This window comes from Eublepharis macularius, chromosome 1 (genome assembly GCF_028583425.1).
Source record: "Eublepharis macularius isolate TG4126 chromosome 1, MPM_Emac_v1.0, whole genome shotgun sequence".
Classification (NCBI taxonomy): domain Eukaryota; kingdom Metazoa; phylum Chordata; class Lepidosauria; order Squamata; family Eublepharidae; genus Eublepharis; species Eublepharis macularius.
In genome coordinates, this window is record NC_072790.1 from 98,652,266 (window position 1) to 98,673,306 (window position 21,041).

The window sequence follows — 21,041 nt, forward strand, 5'->3', positions numbered from 1 at the left end:
AGGGGCAATTAAAATAACTGATATCTTCTCCTTCATCATTTTGCTGATTGTTAGAGTCATGAGAGGGAGAGGAGGGAAGGCATACAGCAGACTGTCTGACTAGGAGATTTGGAAAGCATCTCCCAGGGACGACTCCCCTTTACCTGCTCTCGAGCAGTACTGGGGACACCTCTTGTTAAACGTAGTAGCAAAGAAGTCTACAGTTGGAAACCTCCAATTTCAGAAACAAGGACTGAAGAAAGTTCATATGGATAAACCATTCGTAATTGAGATCCTTGGAACGACTCAAGGCATCTGCCAGAGTGCTGTCCTCCTCAGTGATGTGGATGGCTGTGAGGAAAAACCAAATCAGGGCAGATTCCCGGTAGAGGGACAGAGAAACCGTGATGCCTTGTTTGTTCAGATAATGCATGATAGTTGTGTTGTCCGTGCATATCTGAACATTCTTGCCCCTGACCAGGGTGGAGGAAGGCTTTTAAGGCAAATCAGATAGCTCTTAGTTCTAGAAGGTTGATGTGGAACTGCAACTTGTATCAAGACAGCAGGATGTTCAATTGATTGTCTCCAGAGTAAGCCCCCCACCCTGACAGCGAAGCATCCGTGTAAATGGAGAGGTGAATGGGGCTGGAACTGAATGGGGTCCCTACCATTAGATTTCGTTTGTTGTTCCACCATGACAGAGGTTTTTGAATAATCCTTAGAACTGAAAACCACTTTTACCAGTTCTGGTAGTGCAGATGAAGTACCCTGACAAACCAATTCTGCAACGGCCGGAGCGGAAGTCTGGCAAATGGCACTATCAGTGTCAGAGAGGCCATAAAACCTGTTTTTGGATTTTCCTTGTGCTTTGGTATCTGAAAGAGCGCAGCTTGCTTAGAGTAACTTGGAACCGAGTTATACATTCCTTGGTAGGAAACACCTGAGCTAGTGTGGAGTCCAACACTGCTCCTACGAATACTACCCTCTCTTGTGGAACCAAGGAAGACTTCTCCAGATTGACCCTTAGACCCAATTGCTGAAGGGTTGATAGTATTAAGGTGTGATGAGAGATCAACTCTTTGTACTGGCCTATGATAAGCCAGTCATCCAGATAGGGAAATGCAGTGCAACCTCGCTCCCTGAGATGGCCAACCACTACTACCATAACTTTGATGAATACCTGAGGGGCGGAAGAGAGACAAAAAGGAAGGACCTTGTATTGGTATCGGAACCGCATTGGAACTGAAAGTATTTTCTGTAGGAAACATGTATTGGGACATGGAAATGTGTCCTTTAGATCTACAGTAACAAACCAACAGTGTTTTTCCAAAAGAGGTAAAACATCTTTTAATAATAACATCCTGAACTTTTTTAGAACTAGAAACATATTTAGAAAATGAACATCCAAGATGGGGTGAGAGCCTCCTGATTTTTTGTCCACCATAACATAGCGGGAATAAATCCCATTGGAACCAGAGGATGGATCCAGCTCTATGGCCTGTTTCAGTAATAGGCTCTGCACTTCTTTCACTAAAAGTGCTTGAGGTGGTGTGTGTGTGTGTGTTCGACTGAGGAGGAACATTGGGAGGAATGGATTCAAACTTTAGGGAGTAACTTTTCTGAACTCCAGATCTCTTGGGTAATTTTCTCCCATGCCTGTAAGGGCAGGGATTGATTGTCAGGGAGGGGGAAAGATGGTTTGGCATCAAAAACTCTGCTTGGAGGAGCCAGACGGCTCTCTGGGGAAAATGGAACCGTCTTTAGAGTTATGACGGTAATATCTCCGTCTGGGGTGGTTGGATGGAACCGTGGAAGCAGCATGTTGCTGGTTCTGAGGAAAATGTTGCTTGGGTTGAGATGGAAATCAATTGGACCTAGGGTTTTAATGTGGATAGGGTCTAGGAGGGAACTGGTGTTTGTATGGAATGACCGGATAATCCCTAAGGACCCAGCAGTCACCTTATCATCCTTTATTTTCTTAAGTGCATCGACAGTGGTAGACGCGAAAAGGTCATTTCTCTTGAAAGGTAGATCTTCAACCCTTAATCTATGGTGTGGGGATAAAGCGGTGGATCTAAGCCATGCATGCCTCCAAATCACAATGGCAGAGGCCATAGCTCGTGAGGAGCAATCCCCAATATGAGAATTTGTTGTTTTGAGAGCTGAAGGGCTTCACCTTGGAGTATTTTTGTCAGATGTTGCTTCTCATCAAGGATGAATCCGATCTTGTCCCACAGGAACAGTTGGTACTTGGCCATAATAGCTTCATAATTGTCAATATGGAAATTTAGGGCTGAAGAGGCATAAACTTTTCTCCCTAGAATATCAAGCTTTATGCCCTCTTTATCTGTGGGGGCAGAATGACCCACACCTTGTGGAAGACCCTTGCTTTGTAGGGTCTCTGTAACAATGGAGTTAGCAGGAGGGTGGTTGAAGAGAAAACCAACTCCTTCTTGCCTGATCCTATATAAGTTATCTAACTTCTTTGAGGTTGCCGGCACGGATGCCAGAGTTGACCAAATGTCCTTCATGACATCTAATCATTCCCTGCATAATTGGGAAAGCCACCAGTCCCATTGCCTCGGAGTGGAGAACCTTGAAGACTGGATCTGACAAAGCTGGAGCTGAACAAGTCACCTCAATCTCCAACTAGCCATTCTGACTAGTTGTTCAGAGTAAAGGCGGAGATCCTCAGTGGGAGAGACAGCAGAGTCTTCTATTATACACTTGAGAGGTGAAGGCTCAGATGCCAAATCAGAACCGCAGTCGGAATGGTCATCCGGATGTGTTGGTGGATGAAGCGTTGGCTCTGCAGACTCAGTGTCTTCAGGAACCACTGGAGGAACCGAGGGGGGCCTCATCTTTGCGACCAAGGAGCAAGGTTCGGGAGGACTGGAAATGAAGCTCACTGACATGTTGGGGGTCGGTGAGGGGGTTCTCGGAACTGCAGGCAGGCTGGATGCTGCAGAGGCGGATGGAGCCAAAGCTGAAGACCGCTTCTTCTTCTGTGGCTTCGGAATCGGTCGCTTCTCAGGATGCCTCGACCTCAGCTTTGCCTTTTTCTATGGCAGCTTGGATGAAGAAAGAGCTGGGCTGGAATCTTTATGAATCAGCTGGTTCATATTGTCAGGCTCGGAACTGAAGTAGTGGGAACTGACTGCTTCTTATTGTCAGCACTTTTACCCAAAATTGGAGGTACTGAGGAGGCCCATTCTGGGAGCTGCGGTCCTTTATTAGCAGCATTTGATACCTCGGAGTCAGATACACCATGGATGGCTGACTCCCATAATGCCGCTTTTAGGTGCAATGCTCTTTCATGTCTGGCTTTCAGCGGGCGTGAATTGTTTGCAAATGCCACAGTTCACGGTATCGTGTGCCCCTCTTAGGCACATTAGGCATTTATCATGCCCATCAGATTGGGCCATCTTGGAACTGCACTTGAGACACTTCTTCAAAAGTGCCTTTGAAGACATCTACTTTCTATCTTCTTTCTATGTTCTTGCTTGGATTCAAAGAGGAGCTCGAAGCACATCCTTCTTCAGCAGCAACTAAAAAGAACTGAGGGAGGGATCTGCTCACCTTGCCTTTTATAGCCACATCCATTCAAAAAAACGCATGAAAAGGCCGTGCGAGCATCTCGTGCATTTGGAGGTTTGATATGTCTGTGGCTGGCCTGCGCATGCACAGTTCCCATGTGGGACTGCACAGAAGACACGATGATGAAGCACAACTGAGAAGACCCTATAGCAGCCTATGGGCGATGTTAAGGCTGGTGCCCCTGGTGAAGAATACACAGACACAGCATTATTGGTTGAATGGGCAACAACTTTATTTATTACAGCCATTGGAGCATTGGCAAGGCATAGGGCAACAGATCCACTGCATCGAAGGTCTGCTGCAGTCTGATGTTACAATCCCCCAGCATGCTGCTGGCCACTGTGGGATAGTAGATGATGTACTGTTGCCCAGCCAGTGCTGGATGGCCCCTGCCACTTGGGGTGTAGCCTGCAATGGCCCCACTCAGGCACGTACCCTTCGGCTCTGCCCCAGATCCCTTATGGGGACCCTCAGAATAGTCCACAAATACTTTTGTCCAGCATCTAAACTTACTGTATTTGGCACTGGGTGCATCATTGTGTGGTGGATGTTCCAAAGACAATGGAGAAGGACAACTGGGAAGACCCTATTATCTGGATGCCACCTGCTTTATTTCACATGGGAGGGGCACACATGGTCTCTGAATGACGCAGTTAAGATCTTAAAAGTCTGGAGTCAGGGGCCCGATGGGAAACTGTTGTTTTGCTCAATAAAGCCTCTGTTCCAAATTAAAAAACCTGTTTATAAAAGACTCCAACTAGATAACACTTAAAACACATTTCTACAGCTGCAAATGCTCTCACTTCCTATACCTGACTTACACACACTTCCTCCCACAACAATTCTCTTAAAGTAATATACACAACAGAAACCTGTATGTATTGTAGGGAACACATGGGTTTCCCCTAACAGCTTATCTCTTTCAGGCTGGGTTAATGGTACAAGGATGGGGGTAAAATCCATTCTTCATGTGCACCATGGTCTTGATCCTAATTGGGCACTGCACACAGAAGAACTGAGGAGAATCCAGAACTCATGTGTGATTATGTTTCACCTGACACAGGGTAGACACTCAGACCCAACCTCCGTAATGTGTGAAGAGGCAATGGAAGTCTATAGTTTTAAAAGTTTAAGTCTCTGGTCTTCCACAATTTTTTTGTCAGTATAAATCAAAAACAATATATGCTCTTTTAAGTTGCTTCTATAATAGACCAGTAACATACACATGGTATTTTTACCTTGTTTCTTCTTCCTCCTGTTTTCGCTTCAAAGCTTCATCTGTTAGTCTTTTTAGAATCTTGTCATTAATTTCATCTTTATTTGCTACATATAGTCTATTCATTAAGCACTTTCCTACAATTTAGAAAGAAAGAGATACAGAGTTGAATCCTTTGAAGTGTTCATAGACACAGATCTTTCCTGTGGGGCAACTTTCCAAATAACTGTAATATGCTGAAGCTGGGGGATCAGGGAATGTGCATGGAAAAAGCCACACAGGACAGGAGTCTGTAGCATGCAGGCAAAATCTTCCTACTGATGCCAAGGCAGCCTGTTGCACCAGTGGAAGTGCTGCTGGCAGGAGGGGCAATTTAGCCTGATTTCTTTTCCTAATTAGATCCCCTATCTTGCATGGTTTTCTGTCCACACAGATCCTCCAACCCCAGACATCAGTTTTTTATGGGACAAAATGGACTATGGGGAAAGGAGTGTGATGTTGAGAAAGATCTGCTTCCATATGAACATTGGGCTCATATTTCGTAAGATCTAACACAACATATACTGAACTTTAAACAAGAATGTGCATTTAACCAGCAGCATTAAATAAAATAGCCCATAGTGATAAATTTATTTACTGTTCAAAATATGCTGATTACAAAATATGCTGATTACAAACATACGATATGAACATGCCTTCCAATTAGGGTTCCTAGACTGAGCCTGGCAATTGGTGGGAGCGTTGGGGGCAAGGAAACGGTGGGGTCAGCATCGCAAGCGTGATGATGTCACTTCTGAGGAAAACCCAGAAGTGCCAGTAGTAGCTCTAGAAATTGCCACAGGGTTTCTAGTGATTCCTACAGCTACCACTATTGCTTCCAGGTTGTACCTGAAAGTGATGTCATCGTGCTTTGGATGCCAGTGAATTTTTTAACCCCCTCCACTAGCACTTGGAGTGGTGGCAGCAGCAATGAGAGCTTGGTGCTGGAGATCTCCTGCAACGACTGGGGGCTTGGAAGCCCTGCCTCCAGCTGACAGATTTTGGAATAAGGTAATGTTAAAAATTAGGATGATGAATTTCCAACAAGAGACCCAAAAATGCTTCTATTGGGACTTACTGATATGCAAGTGCCATCAAAGTGCATTAGTATGGTTTCAGATAGTCTAACTGTAGCTAAAATGGTGATCACAAAAAGCTGGAACGCACTAGATATTTAAATCTAAAGTCCTGGATGCAAAAGATATAGGCAATAGCAAAATTATCTGAGACTGTCCAGTTAAGAGAAAGAAAAAATATGTATCTAAATTAAAAATACGTTTTAAGAAAAAAATATGCATTTGTTTCTACAATGACACAAAAAGTACCACAGTAGGTCCACTCATTCCATTGCTTTGGGTAATGAAAGCAAAGGGACTAATGTTGACTGAATCAATGCCATTACTTCATTCATGTTTATTCCCTCCTGCTGCTGCCATGGCCTTCACTTCCACTAACTGCTATAGCACAATCCAGCCATGGCCAGCCAATCGGTGGGTGGTTTGATAGGACTGAATTACTGCATATATTTCAGTTTTCCACAAAGTTTCTTTTTTTCTGGGGGAAAATGGGGGAAAATGTTTTTCCCATGGCTTCCAAATTTCTAAGTTTTACATCTCTAGAAATTATTTTAAATTTATTTAGAAATTATTTTATTTATTTAGAAATTTTAAATTTTAAAAAAGATGCCTCAAAATTGTATGGAGGCATTAGAGTCTACAACTTGGCAAAAATAAATGACATGTTGAAATCGTAACAATGCACTTCATTTACATAAGGGAAGCTGGAAGGATTGCTTCAAGAATTGTATTTTAATTTCAGCAGTTCAGTTATAAATATTTACCAACCATTTTGTTCAGTATTCTTTAAACAAATCAGAATATCTGGTAGAAGTCCTTTTTCTGTCAAAGCTGTCCAGTGCTCTATCAGTGGAGGAAAATTATCCACTACCCATCCGCCTTTTAATGGAGCACCCAAAAATCTGTCCTTATTTGTTTTAGTAAGCTGTAATAAAATACCAAGAATAGCAAAAATGTAAGTGGGGGATGCATAATAACTTATGAGGGGACAGAATCTAATTTTCATCTCCCACACTATTTCCTTCCCTTCCCTGAAAGCTTCTATAGCCTTTCCTCTTTTCCTGCTTCCTTCTCTCCTTCCTATCCACCAACCAGCCTACCATTATCTGTCTTCAGTTTTCCCTCCTTCCACCCCCCCTGCAAACATCTACCTGGGAAAACTATGGCCCAGTTGTGTGGTGCTGGCAGCTGTTATCTGCAAGAATTACAACCAATTTCCAGAAGACAGTTCCCCTGGAGAAAATGTCTGCTTTAGAGGGCGGAGTCTATGGCATTATACTCACTGAGATCCCTCCCTCCCCAAACCTCACCCTCCCCAGCTTCCACCCCCAAATCCCCAGGAATTTCCTAAGCCAGAGTTGGCATCCCAATGGGACAAGCCCAGTTTTACAGTGGGGAACATGTAAGAACTTGCAGGGGCACTTCATTTCCCCATGTATCCCATTCCTCAAAATATTTCGTTTCCTTCCTCTAAGGCAACCCCCATACTGCACTATTCCCTATTTCCTTCTCTGACAACCAACCTACATGTTATTGGCTCCCCATCTTTAACTATGCTTATTATTCATTTATACCCTCCCTTTCTCCACAATGGGGACCCAAAGCAGCTTACATCATTCTCCTCTCCTCTATTTTATCCCCGCAACAACCCTGTGAGGAAGGTTAGGCTGAGAGAGAATGATTGTTTTAAGGTCACCCAGTGAGCATCCATGGCTGACTGGTGAGTTGAACCTGGGTCTCCCAGATCTTTGGTCTAAAACTGTAACCATTATGTAACAATGGCTTTTGTGGGGGCTTTTGTGTACTGTTGAACAGAAGGAATCAGCTGGTCTGGGTGAGTAAGGCAAGTCATGTGGCAGTAAGTCACTTGGTGGTTGCTGTGAGGCCTGACCACAATTCCTCCTCCCAGGGTGGACTGACTGTATGAGCACCTCTATCTGGACTGGGCCAGTCATCTCACAGAAGAGCTAAGTCCTGCCTGCCTGAGGTCCAAATGGTGGGGGGAGATGGTGCCCAATCCTCACTCAAGGCCAGGGAGGCACTGCCTGGCCAATGGGGGGGGGAGTGCCCAGCCTTTTAGGGGATGGGGCAAACTGGCTGCCTTTTCCTTTCTTCCTCCCTCCATGATATGGCCCTTTTCCAGGTCTGTTTTTCACTCTCCCACTGTGCACCTGCCTCCTCCTGCAAATGCCAAAACAGCCTTTGAAAGGGCCCTCCGCCTACCTTTTACTGCCAGAAGCCAAGCCTTGAAGGCTAGCAATACTGTGTGGTTGCCTAGCAATGGCCAATGAGGGCATTCATTTTTTAAAGATGCAGGTGCTGCTACTATTATTTTTGCAGTTTTAACCCCATGATGATGTTTTTCTTTTCTTTTTAGATTTCAGATTTTTCTGTAAACCTGGGTGTTTCTCCGGTTTGTAGAAAGATCTGTCTGTTCATGGCTCCAGTCTCCGGATTTAAGTATCCACAGATCTGACCACATTGTGAATGAGATAATATTGATGATGATGATTACAGTCTCTAAACAAAGTATGTATATGGATACAAGTATACTTCAAATGACCTAATGTGGCCACTGCAAAATATAGTGAACATGTAAAAGTGACGCTTGCTATTCATGTGCAGTTCAGAAACATCTATCTTGTATTTATCTCAATTAAAAAGTCATCGCTTCAAACTTAATAAACAGAATTATATGTTACAGATATTAAAAAGGTTATCTGGATGATACAAAAAATATTTTGGGATCAACAATTTTATAGCAGAGTTTGCAAGGAGGAAGAAGTGTTTTTAAAAGTTATGGTTTCCCAAAGGCAACTGAAAAGGTCTATGGGCCAAATTAGACATAAAACTGGAAGATCTGTGAAAGGACCACCACCACCTGTTATAAACAACAGCCACAGTGGGAGGGGACAATTTGGATGGGGGCTATGGGATGAGTTGGAGAGAGAATTTAACCCTTTACCCCATGCCATTATTCCAACCTTGACTGCTCCTCCCTCAAATGTTATTTTGTGGGCAAAACTCTGGAACATTCTCTATCCCCTACTGTTGCTGTCTTCTGCCAGTGGATGTAGCCTTTTTTGTTTTGTCTGGCATTCCCTCAATGATCCCTTTTCTCTGCCTTATGTTTTAATTGTTGTTTTTATGTATGTATATTTTATTGTATTGCATGTGTTTTTAGTGTTGTGTTTTTGTTTGGTTTTAATGGTTTTTAAGATGTGTTTTTATTATGCATGTTTTTAATCCATTGGCGGCCTTGGTGGCCCTGATCAGGGCAGAAAGGAGGGATATAAATTTTGTATATAAAAATAAAATGTGGGGGAATCATACTGACACTTTTATGTTTTCCCTTATGGAGCAAATTACAAGTTGGAGGGAATGGATAAAACAGTGTAGGTGAAAAGACTTAAACTCCCCTTCCCCCTTCATGCTAGAACCCTGATCCAAATCTGTCCTTAACTCTGGTGGTATTTCTACTTTGGAAAAAAAAAACCTTGGGAGATGAATTCACAGATCAACCACCATCATGCCCAGTTTGTCCTATGTCAAAATCCAACTCCACCGTACTTAAACTGAAAAATTTTCAACCAACTATTATATGTTATAAGAAAAATAATTCTAAGTCAGCATTTATGCCTAATTGGAAGATATAAGACACAAAAGTGTCCTGCTGAACCACTGATCCATCAGTTGTCCTGGAGAGTCAAAAACAGGGCAGAGAGTCAAGACCTTCCCCTGAGTCTTAGCACTAGTGTACAGAGGTCTGCTGCCTCTGAATATGAAGGTTCCCTTTAGTCCAGGGGTCTCCAAAACATAGCCTGTGGGTGTAAGGGCACCCGGAGATACTTTTTTGTGCACTCACAAAGGCTTTTCAGGAAGTGGGTGTGGCCAGATGGAGCTTGTACCAAGTAGGGCTCATTCTGCTTCAATTAGAGTTGCCAGGTCCCCTTACCCTCCTGGTAGTAGAGGAGGGGACCGGACACTTACCTCTTGAATCCCCTAATGCACATGCAGCACAATGATGTCACTTCCACAAGTGATGTCATCTCGCAGGCCACTTTTCCCACCCCAAGTCTGCTGCTTCAAGTGGCTCTGCTGCAGCTTGGAAGGACAACATAGCCAGCATGTGTGTGGGGGGGTGGGGGGAAACAGGTTTGCACTTACCTGTAATTCTTGTTCATTGAGTGGTCTTCTGTGCAGGCACATATTGGTACTGCGCACACGCAGGCCAGCCACGGAGAAGATTTCTAGAAGACTAGTAGTGCCCCTCCTACCTTTGGTGCTTTCCCACCGAAAACATAACATGACCAGGAGGAGTGGGGTGCTATTCCTCTCCATGCTACTGCCGAAGACCCCCTAGAAACTAAGGTTTCAGAGAGTTTGCAGTGGGGTTGAAGGGAGGGATGTGTGCCTGCACACTCTTCAAGAGTATCTCCAAGTAGATTACATTGCAATAGTCCAATTGAGATGTAACTAAGGCATGGGTCACTCTGGCTAGATCTGACTGAACTAGGAGTTATGACTTGGGAGTGGGAAATCATAAAAAATGCCCCCCTTTTCTGTTCATGAAACTTTCCAGTGAAAACCAAGCCCCTGATAAGTTAAAATATCAACCATTATACATTTGAGTTCTTAAAAAACTCTTGGATGTATACAAATATCAGATCTCAGTTTTAATTAACCCTTGACTAATTTCATACAGAGAATGTTTTAAAAATCTATGAAAATACAAAGATTTTTTTAAAAAAAAACTCTTTCAATTAACTTATATTTGCTATTGGGATTTTTACCTCTGTAATGACTTCTTCTAATACAGTAGCATATATTTCCGGTGGCAGTAAAATGGGAGACTGCAACACAGCCTGAATAGCTTTCTCTACTATCTCTTGGACCTCTGGATGGTCAGGAGTTATATTCGAATCTAATGTTTGTAATGATGAGTCTGTGACAATGTTAGAAAAAGGTCAATGTAACTATGATGATAAGCTTTTTATCAGACATTCTATACAGTTCTATATAAAACATTTATATTCCACTTCTCTAAAAAATTGTACTTTGGCAGCTTCACACATAAATAATAAACAACAGAATCAATCAATTATAAAATCACCAATAAAGCACTAGAATCAGTGTGATGTAGTTGTTAGAGTGCTGGAATATGATCTAGGAGACCCAGGTTCAAATCACATGCCATGAAACTCACTGGATAACCTTGGACCAGTCACTCTGTCTCAGCCTAGGTTGTTGTAAGGATAAAATGGAAGAGGAGAGAGAGAACCATGTAGCTCTTGAAGAAAGGATGTGGTTAAATGTTGTAAATTAATAAAAGAGTTGTAAGGTCAAGATTAAAAATATCCTAAAATAACCTAAAATCTGCATGAAAGTGAGCAAGCGGTCTAAAAGTAGTAAAGGATGCGTAGATAAAGCATTCAAAGAATAAAACTTCTTCATTTCGTACTTAGAAGAATATAATGCTTGGTGTGAGAATTCCAGAGTGCACTAATAAGATGGCCATGGTTCACACCCACCTGGGTTCAGAATGCAGAGGCACACCAAGCAGGATCTCCAGTGCTGACATCAGTTGGCAGGAAACTATATACAGAAGATGAGCTTAGGATACTTTGGTCACAGGCTTTATATGATTGTATAGGTCTATTCTACCACTTTGCTCTGAAGCAAACTGGTAGCTGCAGCCAACATAAAAATGTCCAACTCCTTACACCAGCTGCATTTTGAACCAGCTTAAACTTTTCAAACTGTCTTTGTATGCAGCCCAGCATAGATTGCACTATAGTAGTCCATGCTGGATTGCTGGATTTAATGAGAATATGGACAACTATGGCCAAATCCTGTTATTCCAGTAGCTTGTAGTTGGTGACCCAGCCAATGCCGGTTAAAGGTGCTACATGCCACAGTCAGTCTGTGACTCAGTGCATAGTATTGGATCAAAAACACTCTCAAGCCTCAAACTTGCTCTTCAGCGGGGAGCGCAACAACATCTAAAATAGTTACCAAGGGTAGGAGAAAGGTAAAATAGCCTATTGTGGGGGGGAACTTGGCCCTGTAAGAACAGCAGGCTAGACTATGAAAACCTCAATTTGTCTTATTAGAACCTCAGTCTTATCCAGACCAAACTATAGTTTATTTGTTCTCATCCAAACCATTATCAGATCCAGCCACTGGTTCAGTAATTAAGTAATCATAAAGCATTTATGTCATTTTAACTTCTAGTTAATGTTATAAAATACAGAAACATCTTCGTTTGTTAATAAAACAGATCCCGTCTCAGAACAGGATGATTACCAATATTTTTATGGTACTCTTAATCTATCATATTTTCAATCATACTTGTATCCTACCCCTCCTCCCTTCACTACTACCTTGTATCCTACCCCTCCTCCCTTCACTACTACCTTGTAAAGAAGGCTGAGAGACAGTGACATCCAATGATTTTCATGGCTGCAGTAAGATTTGAACTGGCCTCTCCTCAGTCCTAATCCAGTACTCTAACCATTACACAACACTGTCTCTTAAGGGTTTCCTATTTTTTTGATAGCACCCATACATGATATCAGTCAAGGGAAGCCTAACTGAAAAAGACTTGCCCTACAGGAAGAGCAGAACTGACAGCAGATGCTAAACAGTGCAGATTAGTAGTATTTATCACATTGTGTCTGCAAGGAAAAATAGTTGTGAATGCAAAGTCCTGATTTAAACAAATAGATACACTGTAGACTCATACACTGGAAGAGACCCCAAGGGTCAACTGGTCCAACATCCTGCACAATGCAGGAAATTCTCAGCTACCCCCAGTGACCCCTGCTCAGTGCTAGAGAGAGGCAAAAAACCTCTAGGATCCCTGGCCAATCTGACCTGGAGAAAAATTCCTTCTTGACTCCAAAGTGACAATCTGCATTATATGCCCTGGGCATATAAGAAAGGGCCCTGAGAGCCAAACACTGGCTCATCCCCTCGTGCCCTCCCTCTCCAGATTTGCCTAGTTGATACTGAATCATAGAATCAGCATCGCTGACAGATTGCCATCTAGTTTCTGCTTAAACACTTGCAAAGCAGAAGGGCCTCCTGAGGAAGACTGTTCTGCTGAGGAAGCGTTTTAACCATCAAGAAGTTCTTCTTAATATTTAGCCAAAAACTGTTTTGATTTAATTTTAACCGACTGGTTCTGATCTGACCCTCTGGAGCACAAAAAAACAACTCTACTCCTTCCTCTACATGACACTCCTTCAAATATTTGAAGATGGCTATCATATCAACTCTCAGTCAGTTGTTTCCTCTCTATACTAAACATACCCAAATCCTTCAACCTTTCCTCATAGGACTTGGTCTCCAGATTCCTCAACATCTTTGCAGCCATTCTTTGGTCACCTTCCAGCTTGTCAACATCCTTATTAAACAGTGGTGCTCAAAACAGTGCAGAGTACTCCAAATGAAGTCTAACCAGAACAGAGTAATGCTTCTGTTAATGCAGCCGAAAATCCCATTTGCCTTTTTCGCTATCACTGAGTCCAGTGGCACCTTAGAGACAAACAAGATTTTCAGGGTATAAGCCTTTGAGAGTCAAAGCTCCCTTCTTCAGAGATACATCACACTGCTGATTCATGTTCAGTGTATGGTCTACTAACAGAGAAATTCTAGATCCTTTTCACATGTAAGATTACTAGATCCTTTCACAAGACTAAATCAATTCTGAGAAATTCTGAACATAAAGCTCAGATTCCAGCTCCAGCCCTTACAAGAGCGGAAGAGACATTCCAGCCTGGCTCCCTGTTCAGACAACTTGCCTCCGAGGAGGAAGATAATCAGCATCATCCTTGTTTAAGCTTTGATGGCTTTCCAGCATGACCAAATGATCTAATAAAATGTGAACTACTATTTCTTGGCACAGTAAAATAACCTTCAAGGCAGAAAGCCGCTACCCTATAACCTCAATTAACCAAATCAATTACTTGCAGGCTCTGTGGTTTAGGCAACTTGAAGTTACTATTAAGTTCTATTTTTAAAAGGCCATAAGGATCCACAAACACAAAACTAATCCAGATTCTGTACATAAGCAAAGTAACGGCTCCTGTGTAGAATGATTGCAGCAAGGAAATAAAGTAGTTCCATTTCTTTAAAAAAACAAAAAAAGAATATTATAACTTCTGGAGTGATCTAGTCTCTTCAATTTTATCTTAATAAAAAGGTAATTGGTCTTCCCCTGGGTCTCTCCAAATACACTGTGAGTAACCAGAAGCAGAAAATATTGAGCTGGTGGGTTTATCTATATGAAAATAGGCATATAAAATTATCATGTAAGAACATAAGAATCACTTTGGGTATACCATGGGAACCTTTATGCTGTAGGGAAACTCCTTGGATGGAGTCAGACAGCGCCTATGCGCTAATCCACTTCTTCTGTCTGTGCTATTATGACCACTGCCAGCCTCTCTATTATAACAATTACTACTACAATTTCTGCTACAAATAATACCAGTTTGCTGTTCTATCCGGGATGTGGAAAACTCTCCAGATGTCTCTTCTTTCATAGTACTTTCTGTAGTGTCTGACATAGGTGTAGAAAAGAAAACATTGAGTATTTTTAACAATGATTTTCGCATTCATTTTACAGAAGCATCTCCTTCTATATAAAATCCAACCATCAGCTGGATAAACCAATCCTTCAAGGTACACTTAAACTGGCAATAATTCACTAAGTGGACACTACAAGACATAATTAAATAATGTGTGCCTGAATTATGCACCCCCTTAGAGGAGGCTGGCTGGAGGCAAATAAGTAACTCATGCTTCTAAAGGCTGGTAAATTCTGATACACTCTACAGAGGAAACTTTTCCCATTGTAGGAATGGTGTCCAAATCTAATTTAAGGAGGGTGAAAATGCTGTTTTAAGCCTAAAATGATACTAGATTACATGCACCACTGTTGCATAGCTATAAAGGGATCAAATAATGCATCAAACCTAACATGTACAGCTGTGTCCTCAAGGTTCACTTCTGCTGCCTCTGATCAAAGCTGATGGTTAGGAACAGCCCCATACCCACTATCCAACAGATTACATTACTTTTCTCCAGTTCAGCAATGAAAATATTACACTTCAATTGTATTTTAACAAAAGAAGAATTCCATAATTTTTGCAAAATGTTAACAAGGACTGACCAAGACTCAGATAGTAGTAAGCATGTTTAGTATGATAGCTGGAGTAGTTTTTTTCATCACATTAGTATCGTGTTGTTCATTCTCAGAAACAAAGAGTAACTATATGGCAAAAAGTCTACATTTTGCAGCACGGAGATTTCTCTAGGTACTCTAGATCTAATTTACAAATTATTTGTGTTTATTTTTATTTTATTTATGCTATTAGGTCTGTCACCTAATTAACAGTACCTAATCATTTGTATCTTTAACCAAAAATAATTTGACTTGTAGTGCAATTCTATTCAAACTTACTCCACCCTAAGCTCAGTGAAATCAATGGACTTAGACCGAACTAACTGAATAGGATTGCACTGTTAATCAAAGAACTATGCTGTTGCAAACATACTACCTCATGAATTTGGCATATGGAGTTGAGAGCCAGAACTGTCTTAGTGGTTACCAACAGGCAAGATGAGAACTTCAGTCACAGAATGCTGCTTAGATACCTGATTCACATATTATTCAGGACTTTATAGACCTTTTGTTACTGGATATGGTAGACCTTTCCACTAGGCGTTGGTTTTAAAAAAAATAAGAAGAGGAGAACACACAAACCACAAAATGATTTATATGTCTGTTCTTCCAAAATTATCTTTTTTATTCTATCTGCTTCCTCTCCACATCTCAGACAAGATTTTGAAGGACTAGCAATTAAAATTAGATCAATTTATTTTTAATGCTAAAAACCTATGAATGGCAAAACTTCTATGGTATCACCTTATTCGAGAAGGAAGGCAAGGCATTCCAAACATTTCCTTATATTATGATGCATATCAACTGAAACATCTAATTCCTTGTTTATTTCTCTTAAGGAAGTAAGCTCATTAAGAGAGTTTTAAATTTAAAGAGATAGCAGATTATCATTTATTATTTTCATTTATTATTTGATAATACTTTGTATAAAAAATTCAAGTTGAATTTGTTGTCAACACTCCATGGCCATATTATGGTATGACTAAAATGAAAAAGGATATTATACCCAGGAATCTCCCCACTGCCCCCATTTTGTACTACCCAAAATTTGTTTCAGTTAAAAGTTATGGTTCATGGTGCAGAGACTCTTTTCTCATCAAATAACCTTAATCAATGCAAATATAAAGCTATTAAATAATAGCAGTCAATTCTGGACTGAAGGAAGAGTTCCGGAAGGGACAAAATGGTTGCTAAAACATCAAATCTTAAGTTTCCTCAAAAAGACCGAAGTTAAAGAGCAATTAAACAGACCACTGTCTGAATTTGAAGAATTAATTCAAAGTATAGATAAAGAGGTGAGGAAATTAATTAATTAATATAGGATTGTATTAAATCAGGGACAAATTCTGATGCAGATGATTTTAAAGATTTGGGAAGCAGAATTTAATATTAAATTTAATATAAAAGATTAGAAGCAAATATTTCAATGATTTCCCTATGAATCAATTTTAAGAGGTTTAAAAGAGTATACATTATTGGTGTCTCAAAGTTGGTAGTTGACCCCAGTTAGGATAGCCCACTTAATTAAAATAGAGAATAAAAATTGTTGGAGAGGTTGTGTCGCATTAGGCACATTCTTACATATGTAATGGTCACCTGTCCAGTTATAGCAAATTTTTGGAAATCTATAGAGATTTAAAATAATCTGGGAACAAATAAAATGGACTGTTGAATGAACTCTGCTCAATTTATTTACCAATGAAAATTCTCAATGTAAAGAAAAAAAAACACTTAATAATTTCTTTCAGTTGCAGCTCGGATACTTATTGCCCAGTGCTGAGAAAATGCTAAAGAAATTTCCTTGGATAGATGTTGTGCTAAATTGAGAAATATAGTGGCACTTGAAAAATTAACAAATAAGATTAGATTAATTCAGGGGGGGGGGAGAAAGATGATTTTAAGATAATCTGGAATGATTACATAATTTATTTAATGGAATTTCCAGAATATAGCTTTTTTAATATGTTCTTTAATTGGATGGAGACCCTTGTCTGAAATTAGAGTAAGGTATTAAATAGTTATATTACAGTATATTATCATTCAGAAATGGATTTAATGAATGTATATTAAAGTATAGCCAAATTGGATGGAAGCTCTCCCCCTTCCCCCTTTTTTGTTTTTTCTTTGTTTTGTTTTAGCTTCTTGTTATTTGTTGTTGTGTAAAAACATAAAACAATACAAATTAATTTTTAAAAAAGAAAACACAAGCCACAAGTCTGCTTATCCCTGCTACAGGCTGTATTAATACAAGATAATCAAGTTACTGTACCAGCTCTTTGGTTTCTTGATGTTGAAGCACTAAGTTGTTCTGATATACTTCTTTCATCAGTTTGGAAACTTTCTTCAAAGTCCTCTAACTCCTTATCACTAGATGCCTCTAGGGCACTTAGTGCAGCTGTAAGAAATTATTAATTTACATATGGATTATTAATTTACATAAGGCTGCTGTCCCTTATTTGATTAACAATTTTTAATGATGCAAAACATCTGTTCAGACTTCTAAGACACTTGGGTTAGTGGATAACTGATATGTAGTAAGAAGCTACTCAAATCTGGCTTGCAATTTGTTCCTAAGTCAAATTTGATGTTCTGCTGATGACCTTTAAAGCTGTAAATGACTAGGGGCACCAGACCCCCGGTGGGGGCGGGGGATTCCCCGCCATCGCCCCCACCCCGCCCCCACTTACCTGGCCAGCAGCCCCCAACGCGAGCCCCTGCGGAGCATGGGCGCGCTGGGGGGGGGGGCGTGTGCAGCGTCACTTCCTGGAAGTGACATCATCACACTTGGCGGGAGCGTGCGCAGGAAAAAGCCAGGCCCCGATCCCCCGCTGGGAGATTGTGGGAGCCTGGCAACCCTATAAATGACCCATGACAAGGTATTAAAGGATGACTGCCATATGAATTTACTGTGGCTTTATTCATGATTCAGTTGGAACCCTGTTCTGTGTGTCCTTATGCATGGGCATGAGGGACAGGCCTTTTTAGCTGATATATCCAGGCTCTGGCACCCCCTCCTCCAAAAAGTTTGCCTTGTTATGCAATTCCTTGCCTTCTGGTGATACCTAGGAGAACCACCCCCCACACACGGGGACCCCCATAGTTGTCAACCTCTAAAGATCCTCCCGTTACAGTGCCAGAGGCCTAGTATGTTTTATGCCTCCCCTTTATTTCCCAACTGTACCCCTGAGTTGCCTTATTGCTAGCTGGTCCCCTTTTCCCCAGGTTTCCCCCCAAATACTATAGTTGATAGGCAGCTAGGCTTATGTAAAGATTTTGCATTTGTTTAGTGTATACAACTATTTTAGTGTATACAACTATTTTACTATCTCTTTTTACTATTCTTGCTGTTCCATTTTCCCATTCTGTTGTTAGAGGAAATCAAGATTTTTCTTATTTAAGCTATGTAAGCTTTTAGTTTAAAGTACCTTGGACATTAATTTCAGCTCCTCCATATGTTACCTTAAAACTTTTAGCTCAGGAGGGCCCTGGTCAAAACCAACACTCCCCCCCACCCACACACAGAGCTTCAGATGTTTTCTGCTTTACTCACAATTTTACCTCAAGAGCATCTTCTCTATGGGATTTGAATTCCACTTCTAATACCAGTTGTGGTGTTTTGCCCTGTTTGTGTGACCTATGTATTGCTGCCTCCCAAAAAGTTTTCACTACCAAAGTCTTTTGCCTTAGATCTTTTCAGCTTAACTTGTATTACAGGAGGCTTATTTATAGACAGTAGTATGACAGAACAGTCAGGATGTGGGGGTGGCTGTGAAGAAAAAAGGGGATCTATAGTATAGATGACTCAGTTTCAGGTGGATAACCATGTAGGTTTACAACAGAGTCAAGTGTTTTGCCTTACCAGAAGCAGAATTTATTATAAGTACATGTGTGTGATTGTTGCAGAGTATTGAAAAGCATATTGTTCTCAGAATAGTTCATAAGCTTGATAGTTTCAAAAATAGTTATAAATTTTAAAAAGTTATATTCACAGTCCCAGTCACAAAGACTAATTTTCCTCACGGTTCTTCACTAACAGAATAAACATTCCTCTCATCCACACAGACACAAATCCTCTCAGGTTCCACATAGTTTGCCTGACTTAGACAGAGTAACCTGTCTTTGAGATACACACAGACTGACCCAGATTTCCACAGACGTTGCTTGACTTAGCCAGAATGAATATTTTCTCTCAGCACACTGACTAAAAACTGTAGTTCACTCTGTCACCTAGAGTACAGCCACCATTAAATCACAGCACACTTCACTCACCCAACCAGCCCCCCTCCTTCTCTCCTCAGAGTCCTGCATTTAGACCCACAGTAACAAATATTTAAAAACCCATATTAAACCACAGAAATAAAACACACAAACTTACTTACATTGCTAATCATTACAAGCGATTTTGTTCTTTTTGGAGTGCTGCCCTGAGCTGAGACCCTGATCCACATAGGCAGAAGACCCCAAATTTAATTGTCCAGGTGATGCATGTTAGGTCTTATGTGTGTAAAGAATGCTTTGCAGGGAGTTAGAGCTCCCTGCTGTTCTATTGCAGACCAACATGGATGCTCACTTAAAACTCTCCATTTGGGAAGAATGCTGAAAGGATATCCTTCCAATATGTCACAAAGAACAGAGCATCTTTGGATAAAACAAAGGACTATGTACCCTCTCACCTTGCTCCCTGAACAGTCGTTCCATTTCTATTTTTTCTTTCACTTTGACTATGCCTGCTTCTGTTGCTTCAGCACGAGTTTGCTCTATGAGCGTTAATCTTGCTTCCTCCAAATGTTCCTTAAGAAGAACATCCATATCAAGAACCTAAAGAAAAAGTCTGAAAATCAAATTTTACAAAAGGACAGGTTGTGTGTGGGAGTAATTCATCATTCACTGATTAAGCCTCAGTCCAAGTTCCAGGGACTCTTAAGTAGCCAGCAGGTACAACATCACCAAGAAAAGTACAGCTTGTGGGCAGAAAAAATCTCTGGAAGATTGAAAGCTGATTCCTCAGCAAAATGATACAGTACAGTTTGGGGAAGGGAAGGAAGAAATTGTATTAGTAGTAGTAACAATTCAGCATCAGAATAGATCAGACTAGCCAGAATGAGCTGCCTACTGTACAAGAATTTAGGTTTAAAAACCCTGACTAAGGGAATTTCATTGGCTCCTCACACCCCTAAAACCCTGACCTCTTGAAGGGTTGCTCTCCTATACAAATACCAAAGGATAATAACATTTCTTTCTCCTTTTCTTGTACACACTATACATTCCCAAGCTGGTCTTGATAGTGTTCTGCTTCTGCTATGGACCTTTTAAAAAGTTCAGGTCAACCTGCTACTTCTGTGTATTATGACACAGGAACAATCCTTTCGGAGAGGTGTGTTGTTTGGGAGGGTCCATCTTGGGTACCCTGCTGAGAAAGGCATTATATACTTGGGAGTCTTACTTTTATTTAATAAATCAATTCTCACAAATTATTTATTTAATAAATCAATTCTCACAAATTTGTTACATAAATTAATTTGTTTTTACCTTTCCAGTATAGTAGTTTGCAATAGCATTACACAGGGTTGACCTCCCAGAAAATGGAGGTCCAATGACTATCACTTTACAAGGTGGAAGTGGCATAGGCGGTAGCAGGAAGGGACGAGGGTTCAGCATAAATGTTTTCAGGGCTTCCTCAGATGAGAGTGTGTACATCTTACCTAAGAAGCTAAAAAGAAAACAAAAACATGGAACGACAGGTTGGTGTTGGTGGAAAATGCTGTTAAATTGTAGCTGACCTACAGTGGCCTTGTTAGGGTTTTTAGGGCAAGACATGTTCTGAGGTGGTTTAGCATTGCCTGTCTCTGTGTAGTGACCCTGCATTTCCTTGGTGGTCACCCATCCAAGTACTAAATCAGAGCCAACCCTGCTTAACTTCTGAGAGCAGAAAAGATTGGGCGAA

At 41.0% G+C, this 21,041-nt stretch overlaps 1 protein-coding gene across 4 annotated transcripts in view; it reads right to left on the bottom strand.

Moving 5' to 3' along the window:
- AK9 (adenylate kinase 9) overlaps positions 1–21,041 on the bottom strand; it is a 159,613-nt gene that overhangs the window by 80,565 nt on the left and 58,007 nt on the right. For all 4 annotated transcript variants that reach the window (XR_008598410.1, XM_055001640.1, XM_055001631.1 and 1 more), the window contains exons 12-18: positions 20,627–20,807; positions 19,771–19,915; positions 17,367–17,492; positions 14,402–14,473; positions 10,701–10,852; positions 6,676–6,832; positions 4,815–4,929 (exon numbers count right to left, since the gene is read on the bottom strand). Coding sequence is in view for 3 of the 4 variants with exons in the window: in XM_055001640.1 (XP_054857615.1) it covers positions 4,815–4,929; positions 6,676–6,832; positions 10,701–10,852; positions 14,402–14,473; positions 17,367–17,492; positions 19,771–19,915; positions 20,627–20,807 (948 nt within the window). In the remaining variant the exon portion in view is untranslated. The remainder of the gene's footprint in view (positions 1–4,814; positions 4,930–6,675; positions 6,833–10,700; positions 10,853–14,401; positions 14,474–17,366; positions 17,493–19,770; positions 19,916–20,626; positions 20,808–21,041) is intronic.